This window comes from Alligator sinensis, unplaced genomic scaffold, assembly GCF_000455745.1.
Source record: "Alligator sinensis unplaced genomic scaffold, ASM45574v1 scaffold60_1, whole genome shotgun sequence".
Classification (NCBI taxonomy): Eukaryota; Metazoa; Chordata; order Crocodylia; family Alligatoridae; genus Alligator; species Alligator sinensis.
In genome coordinates, this window is record NW_005841858.1 from 3250977 (window position 1) to 3260510 (window position 9534).

General features: G+C 41.4%; 1 protein-coding gene across 5 annotated transcripts in view; it reads left to right on the forward strand.

Moving 5' to 3' along the window:
- PQLC2L (PQ loop repeat containing 2 like) overlaps positions 1-9534 on the forward strand; it is a 32700-nt gene extending 23166 nt beyond the window's left edge. For 3 of the 5 annotated variants that reach the window (XM_025215026.1, XM_014524549.2, XM_025215014.1), the window contains one exon: positions 8966-9534. In XM_025215026.1, coding sequence (XP_025070811.1) covers positions 8966-9076 — 111 coding nt within the window. In that variant the 3' untranslated portion in view covers positions 9077-9534. The remainder of the gene's footprint in view (positions 1-8965) is intronic. The other 2 variants (XM_014524541.2, XM_025215029.1) reach the window with 2 other exon arrangements.

Consider the following 9534-nt stretch of genomic DNA (forward strand, 5'->3'; position numbering starts at 1 on the left):
GGGGTACGTCGGGGTTGCGCTCGGTGACGGGAAGAAAGATCGATAGGTGATCAGTCTATCGATCGGCAGCCGCAAGTCAGATAACTTCAGAGGCACTCTGCAGCGTGCTCAAAGCTCTCCGACTTGGGCGGAAGTCGCGCGGAATTTTAAACGGCCAGCAAGTCAATTACTAGCTGCCACGTGTGAATAATTTAGCACTGGCCAATAGCAGGGCCCAAATTTACATTCGAATAGCGGGAACTCTTTGCACCGTGCATTTCTGTGCTGCAAAGAAGAAATGCATCCTGCAAAGGAAACTTCAAATTGGCGGGAACTCTTTCCTATACGCGGGTTCTCAATTGCAGCAGAACACTCTGCCGTGCAAAAGAGCTCTCATGTGGCCAAGAAATTCCACAGTGCCGAGGCACCAAAATCACTGGGTTGTGGCAAGAACATGGCCCTCTATCTGGGACCTCTTGAGTGTATATTAACACCTCTTTATAGAAGCAGGATATTGACTTTCATGGTTTCCCTGCTTTACCTTTGGCAGGTTAGGGTGTTATGCTTCATATTGTGCCATGGCTGACCATAGTTTTACAAAGAGGCTGTGACCTGGATGATTACACAGTCCAGTGGGTGGCAAATTGTCTAGAGGGTTGAACCCAGAGAGTGGTGGTGGATGGGTCGGTATCGACCTGGAAGGGTGTGGGCAGTGGGGTCCCGCAGGGCTCAGTTCTTGGACCAATACTCTTCAATGTCCTCATCAGTGACTTGGACAAGGGAGTGAAGTGTACTCTGTCCAAGTTTGCGGATGATACAAAACTCTGGGGAGAAGTGGACACACCGGAGGGCAGGGAACAACTGCAAGCAGACCTGAACAAGTTGGACATATGGGCAGAAAACAACAGAATGCAATTCAACAAGGAGAAATGCAAAGTGCTGCACCTAGGGAGGAAAAATGTTCAGCACACCTACTGCCTAGGAAATGACCTGCTTGGTGACACGGAAGCGGAAAGGGATCTCGGAGTCCTAGTGGACTCCAAGATGAACAGGAGTCATCAGTGTGACGAAGTCATCAGCTAAGCTAACTGCACTTTATCATGCATGAGCAGGTGCATGACAAACAGAGCCAAGGAGGTGATATTTCCCTTCTATCGGGCGCTGGTCAGACCGCAGTTGGAATACTGTGTGCAATTTTGGGCGGTGCACTTCAAGAGGGATGTGGATAACCTGGAGAGGGTCCAGAGAAAGGCCACTCGTATGGGTTTGCAGGCCAAGCCCTACGAGGAGAGACTGGGGCACCTGAACCTCTTCAGCCTCTGCAAGAGAAAGGTGAGAGGTGACCTTGTGGCTGCCTACAAATTCATCATGGGGGTGCAGAAGGGAATTGGTCACCAAGGACCCCTGGGGGTCACAAGAAATAATGGCCGTAATTTAGCAGAGAGCAGATTTAGACTGGACATTAGGAGGAACTTCTTCACAGTTAGAGTGGCCAAAGTCTGGAATGGGCTCCCAAGGGAGGGGGTGATCTCCCCTACCCTGGGGGTCTTCAAGAGGAGGTTAAATGGGCATCTAGCTGGGGTCATCTGAACCCAGCGCTGTTTCCTGCCTATGCAGGGGTTCAGACTCGATGATCTATTGAGGTCCCTTCCGACCATAACATCTATGAATTATGAAAGAATTTAGATTATGGGTTGTATAAGGTTGTTTGGATAAGGATTATCCTGCCTCAGGCAGGGGTTTGGACTAGATGACCTCTTCAAGCACATCTTCTCTATCATTTTGTGATTATTCCTGTTTGATTATAAAATACAAACCAGAGCAGAATACTAGGAGAATATTGGTCCTTTGTTTCATAAGCCTAAATGGTAGCATGGTGTTTATTGATCTCACCATTCAATATCTATATAAATAATCTACTTCATTATTCTTGCCAGGTAAAATTATATGGTAAGTCTATAAAGTAGTCATAGGACTGCACCATGATATGGACAGAAAGAACTCACCAAGTTATAATAAAAATAAATTTCACTTAATCTGGACTCACATTTAATTGACTTAAACTCCTTATAATCCAAATTAATGAGGAAACTTGGTTTTCTCACAGCAGAATAGTTTCATAATATCCAACATTTCCAATACCATACTACTTTAAGTAACTACATTGAAGGCAACTGGGACTGCACCTTCTATGGCTGCTACAGAGTGAAAATGTTATTAGGAGAGTTTGGTAAGCTAGGGCCCCTCTATGGAGAGTGCAAAGGCTCTCTGGAGTACTGGCTCTCCAATGATTGGTTATTAAACATGGGGAACCTTGAGCCTGGGTTCTCAGTTTCACTAAGCAGTGATACAGGAAGTAAGAATTCAGAGCCTTACTCAAATCCTCTCATTTTTCAAATTGTGAAGTTGATGTAGAATAAAGAGATACCTCAGGATATCCTAAAGCACATTTAATAGTTCGTTTAGTACTGAGGAACAGCTGCTAATTAACCCTCTCATTCAGGACAGTTAACCATGCTCTTTACATCTGAAGACACGATTCAATTGGAAATGCATATAATAAGACATCCTTTATAATAGGAAATTTATATTATCATGGTCATGAAATATGAAACTGAATTTAGCTTCCCATTTTGAAGTTAAATATGTGTTGTTTTAACTGACAGTGCATGGTTCTGTCTCATGAACAGACTATTGGGGTCGATGGCTGCTGGCCCTGATTTGGACACACAAGACTATTGTTCCCTAAACAAAGCCTTGACATTTTTGGCCTTCACTGAAAACAAAACTGCCAGTATTTATTTACCAAAAACCCAGAATTTGATCCTGATGGCCTTGACAGTACATTACTTGCATATTTGAACATGTCTTTCCATGATGTTCTCCTAAAAGGAACTTTTATATTGGACACAACCCATATCCCCAGCTCCCCCCTGGATTACAAAGCCAACGTGCACATGACTTTCATTTCTCAGTTCTGACTTGATTGGAGCCTGAATCCAATCTTACTAATAGTTCTCCAAGTCAAATTATATTAAAAGCAGATGCTTCCAAACCAGGTTGGGGAGCTTATAGAAATCTAGTCTCGTATATAGTACTGGTTGAAATGTATAAAGTATTTGTAATCAAGAGAACAGGGAAAAACAAAAGCAGACCTCCTGCCTTGAGAAGCCCTTAAGGTATGGAAATGAATGCTTTCCAAAGGCAGCTTCATTATTGTCTGCTGCCATATGAGAAAATAGAAAATCCTAGCAGACTGACACATCATATCAGACCTTCCTGAGTATCAAAGTGAGGAGCAGAATCTCTTGATTTTGGAGGAAAACAGAATTAATCAGAATAGAGTGCGTCTCCAAAGTCAAAAGATATTGTGGACAGTAGAAACCGTTTCCCTTTCTGGTACCTTTAATTCCAGAGAACATCCAGACTTACACTACATGGTATATAAAATAATGCCTATCTATATTTCTAACACTGTCAGAGACTTCTTTCATGGGTCTGTTATTCAATCAGCCCTTGCACGTTACATTTATCGTGTGATTAACGTGTTAATCTTGCAATAAATGGCAACTTTTGGAAGTGCCCTGCATTCACCCAATTTAAGATGCCATAAAATGGTATACAAGCCATAAAGATATTCCACATATCATGTGGGATATTTTTATGCCTGATTTGTACGACACTTTAAATTGAGTGTGTGGCATGTCCATGCACTGAGACTGTTTGAGACATGATGTCAACAAGCAGCTGATTGTAGGAATCAGAACCAGACAACCCCAGGTCTCCAATCAGCCTGGTACTGTCAAGCAACTGATTGTTGGCACCAGCCCTCGGGGCAGCCCTGGGACTCCAACTCGGGGTAGAGCTGCCCCAGACCCATCTGCTTCCAGCAGGGGGAGCTGGGTACAGGAGTTGAAACTCCCCAGCAGGAGGAGCCACTCCGTGCCACCCACCAGGTGCTGTTCACTTTCCACTCCCAGCATGGCCGAGCTGCCAGCAGTCACACGATTGGGATCTGTCTCTGATCCCCACAATGATACACCCTGCCATGCACATGTGGCATGGCAGGATGTGTAGTTGTTGGGATTGGAAATCAGATCCCATCATGCAACTGTTTTCATATCTGCCAGGGGCCATAGTTGTCCACTGCAGATTCCTGCATCTGGCATGTCTGTTTCTGAGAGTGGTCACCATTAGCTGGACCACCGGACTCATCTTGAAAGGGAGTGCTTACATTTCTTCGTGCTAGTTAATATAAAAGCTGTTACCAAGATAACTTCTTGTAGCATGTGATCTGGTCATATTCCATTTTCTTAATATCTGTCCTTCACATTTTGGACTAAGAAATCATAGATTAGTTTACTTCATTCCATAATAAGCCATTTTTAATTCATAATGTTATTAAAGGTTGCTGTTATTGTTGTTTTAGCTATTTGGTGAATACATGACTTCCAGAAATTAGCAAGGAATAATGATTTCCCTCACAATTCATGAAGTAAACCAGCATCCTTTTCACTTCAAGGAGAGCTTTAAGGCATTTCAGATTTAAATAATAGATTATTATATAATTGAGTTTTAGTAAATGAACTGTTTCTAACTATAGCTGTGGCAGCTGAAGTTAGCCACAGTGTTCAAGAGACTAATCCCTATGTTGAAATGGCTAGGATAGGGTATTTCTAGTAGATATACTGGGACTCTCAAAACTTTCTTCCCCTATTAGTCCATGTTTGTTTATTTGTAGGGCTCAATGGAAGTCTTATCACTCATTTCTAGATTTTGGTTGCAAATACAAGGTTGGGTGGGTATTTTTAGAGTTTTGCTTCATGCACCTAGAAAAATGTAACATCCTATATAAATTTAAAAAATTAAAGCAGTCACTGGCTAACTCTGCCTCATAACACATAGGAGCAGCTTGTATTGATATCCCTGTAGGACTTCAGTGGAGTTTTACCTAAGAAACCAGAGACCAAAGTTGGGCAATTAGTTTTTATTTTGAAACTTCCGTCCACCTCCATTCCATCATTCATGTGTCCTCTAAATTGAATACATCCCCAATTCCCTCCCCTCCGCCCCACTTCCTCCTCCCACCCACCAAAACCTGCCTTGTAGCTAGATTAGAAAGAGCTCTTTACCAAGTGTTTCCCCAATCTTTTTGTTTTAGTTGATGTGCAGTACATTAATTAATGTGCAGTATATCATGGAACTGTGCTGGAATTTTTCTCTTCATATACATCTCATTGTTAGTCACATGCCAGATAGTTACTAGAGGGCCAAAAAGTATACTCAATAAGATCTAAGCAACAGTAGTGAGGCTTTTCTCAATCTGCCTTTTGCGATATGCCGTTTGGAATTTGTTATGTAGTTTTACAAAGGATCATTGCTTTGTGATTAAAATTCATCGTGTAATTAAAATCAGCAAGGGCAGTTTCCTAAATGAACATACAACTTTCTTCTCCCTGCTGGGTGCATCTACATGAGACACTATGTCGCCATAGCAACATAGTAGTCATGCAGTGGCGGGACCAAGCCACCAGGCGCCCATCACCATAACAACACAGTCCCTCAGTATAGCGTGTTGCTACAACAACATAGCAGCTAAAAATAACCGTGCACCTCCCACATGGTACATTACGGACTGTTACAGTGCCGTCATTTAATTCTTCCAAAAGGGAGTACTAAATGATGATGCAGTAACAATGGCACCATAGGGGTACGCGTAGATATGCCCACTGTGTCTGCTTTTTCTTAGAAAAATTGCATACATTTCATTGTACTGTGATTAACTTTTTTATATGCTTAATAAAACAACGTTGACAGATTAGTTCATCATGACTGTCAGACACTTTATGTTTTGTCAGGTTTGTTCGGCTATGCCATACCAATAAGGTCTACAATCTCAGGCCTTAGTTTTCTTTGAAAAGTTATGGACATGAACAGCAAGCACATCTTATATGAAAGAGCTTTATCCATTCTTAATTCATTCCCTAAAAATCCAAATTGTTGAATTCATATAGTAATAAAAACACATGCTGGAAATGTTCATCTATTAAACTGTACATTGCACATTATTGGGAACTTTTTCCTTGTTTTTAAATAAAACCTAAAATGTTGCTTGTGTGGTGGCCCAAAAATGGTAATCTGCACTACTACCGATCAAAAAAATCCAGGGCTCAGTAGCATACTTCCTTGTTCACTATGAGATAAGAGCTCTATCCCACAGAACTCACCAGGAGAGGAAGGCACTCAGCATCCACAAGAGATGCTCAAGTGCTTGCAGAATGAAACCGTATAACCCTACAACCCTGTTCTGTTGTTTTCCTAGCCAATGATAGGCAGACATTCTGTAAGTCTAATTAACTCAGCCTTTAGAGGAGAAAATATACTACATGTTATACAATGATTAAACTGGATAAAGAGTGCTGACCCACTGTCTCTGAAGGAAATCCTGTCTAGTCTTTAGTAGGAAGGGGCCACAGAGGTAGAATACTCTAAAGGTTTAAGGAAGTGGGGTAATTATTGGGGCTATGCCTGGAACATAGAGAATTTCCTCCCCACCCAACCAGGCCTCCCAGTAAGCTTTTTTTTTTTTTTTTTTTTTTTTTTAAATAGTGGCATGCATTAGCCTTAAACTCCTCACTGCTATTGTCGACTAGCCAAGTTATTTTAACTGGTTTAAAGTGTTCCCAGTAGAGTTCTTATATGCCAGGTTTCCTCCCAGAGCAACTTTATTTCATTTGTAAAATGGGAATTTGAACATAATGGTAATAGTGGCGCAGTCTTAACTAAAGCCCGGTGAATGAGAGGAGCCATTGTACTTTGTGTGAAGATTTTTGGTGTACAGCTGGCCCCTTAGATTCATTTCCCTTCCCTTTAAAACTTCTTTCACACAGGTCCCTATGTTTGATGTTCCCTACTTGACCCCATCCACTACACCTCCTTCCTCTTCTCTAATATGCTTCTTCTAATACCCCTGTTACCCTCCTCTTTTTCAAAGTTGGATATAAATTTAACAGTGGAGCCAGCATTGACTAATGGATGAGACATAGGGCCTGGGAGTTGAATCTGGATTCTGTTTCTGCTTTTGCCCTGGTTTGCTGTATCACATGAAGAAAGTCATCTCTGTGTGCCTGTGCATGTCTTTCCCTTCTATCTATTTTCAACCTTAGTTCATTTGCCTTGTGATAGGGTCCAGTGCCAAACATGGTGGGACTGAGCTTTACAAATTAGGGCCTTTAGGACATTTTTACACATGCTCCAGGGTGTGGGGGAGAGCACTTTAATTAGAGCGACTCTAAGAGCTGCTCTAATTAAAGCACCCAGAGCTTCAAAATGGCAGCAGGGGCGCTTTACCTAAATCTCGTTGAACGAGCTTTAGTTAAAGTGCTCCTGCTGCCATTTTGAAGCGCAGGGATGCTGATATACAGGATGAGGAGGCTGGCTAGAGCACGGTAATTACCACGCTCCAGTAGACTCCATTGAGTCTGCTTCAATGTGCTGACAGTGCATTGGAATAGCCACCTGGCTTGTGTATAGGCACCCTTAGATACTAATGCAACACAGATAACACTTGACATCCTAAATATACATGTTTAAGTTGAATCACTTGCACAAAGTCTGATTCTCTCATCATTGTTCTGTCCTTTTACACCGTTGCCTGCTTGTATTGTTTTATCTTTTTGGGCCCCAAACCTTTCCTGAGCTTGGCTTGAGGACTTAGACTACAATCTCGTCTGCACAGGAAATTAATCTTTGTTCTGAAAGGTGCTGTCCACATTTAGCATATTATACAGATAGTGCTTTTCAAAAACTGTTCTGCTATCCCTTAAGGTGAACTAAAGGTGCCAGCTGAAGTTAGACAACATTTTGGAATAAAGCAAGGATGTTTGCAAAATAAGAAATTGTGCAGTGGATTTCAATTTTTTACCAGTATGTTCCTTACTGAGTTTGGTGCATATCTTTAAGATGTTTGAAATTCCTCAAGTTTCTAGTAGAAATGCTTAAGAAACTGTCATCCACTGCCCCCTCAGTTCTGGCTAATTAAAAAATGTAAAAGCCTATGGTTGTGACCAAGGCATGCAAGAAAAAGAAAAAAGTGTGTAGTTCTAATTTTTTAAACTTAATATATAAGTGGCATTTGTAATTATCCACATTAAAACAGAAATAAGACACATATGCATATTAGTTTTCTGCTCTGGAGGCTAGTACTAAACAATGAGTCAGAACTTCAAATAACGAGTTTTGAAAGCATTTTGAAGGATAACAATGTTGAAGATTCTCGTTTCTTGTTAGACTCAGATACACTCTACAAGTAAGTTAGAGCCAATTTCCAGGGACTGCGCTCATTTATAGTAGGTTCCCTCCAGCTGTAGTAGGCTCCCTCCAGCTGCTTATGGGCTGCCTCATAGCCTAGAATAGCCATAGTGCAAAGCACTACAGTCCTAGAATCCCACCCCCAGAATCAATGTGGACCTGGACTTGTAGGCTACAGGTACCATCATGGAACTTGTCAGTCCTATACTGGGCAAATTAGAAGGGCCTATATAACCCCTCAGCTAGATACTACTGCAGGCCACTAAAAAGGGGCCAGAGTGAGAGCCAGGATCTTTCCCAGTATGCTTTCATGTGCATTAATATCATCAACATAAAGGATATCTGATGGGCTTAGGGGGTAGATTGGGAATGCATGTTAGGAGTAGGGGAAGAGCTGTGTGACTGAAGGTTGGTCCACTTCTGGCCCATGAGGAGTTCTGAGGTCCAGATTCAGCCCAAGGAGAGCAGATAAGTTTGACACCCCTGCTCAAGAGAGATTTTTGAACCTTCCTTTGGAGGACTCAGTCTACTGCTCTGTCCCAGACAGTAGTCTCTACTAAGTGGATGACTGGTTTTCTCCTGGACAGCAGCCTTTATATTCTTAGTAGAAAGCAAGGGCTGCAAATGCTATCTCAGTATTATGTTTTTAATAATTTCCTTACCCAAAAGCATACAGATAACAGCACAATTTATTATATATCGCAAACAGAACAAGAGAAGATTCAGTTTAGTGGCAGTGGAAGTGAAACCATTACTTGTGGATGAAGAGGATTCGCAAAACATCTGACTCTTGTTGTTTTTGCTACTATTTACACCTTAAGGACTTGAATACTTTTCACAAAATAAAATCTGTTTAGAGACAAAACTCATTGTTAGTGCCATTCTTGGCAACAGTGCGGACTTATACAAATAAAAATTGTCTACTGTATTGTATGTGGCAAGATGACACATTTTCTTCTGAAGTGTCCCCAGATTACTTTTATCTACTGTAATCTTTTGTGTTGCTAGAGCAATGGGTGCTCTAGGAATATTTAGAATAGCCAATATCAGGGTATAGTCCATATTGTAAAATAACTCAGAAGCAAGTTGGAGGAAGCCACTGTAACTCTGTGCAGCTATTCCTTAATCTAAGAAGCTGTTGCTCTTTGGCAGTATAGCCGTCTTGGCAAAATGCAGTGCAAATGAATTACAAATACAGCCAAAATAAAACTAAATAATACTAAATAAGTTACTAAAATACTAAAT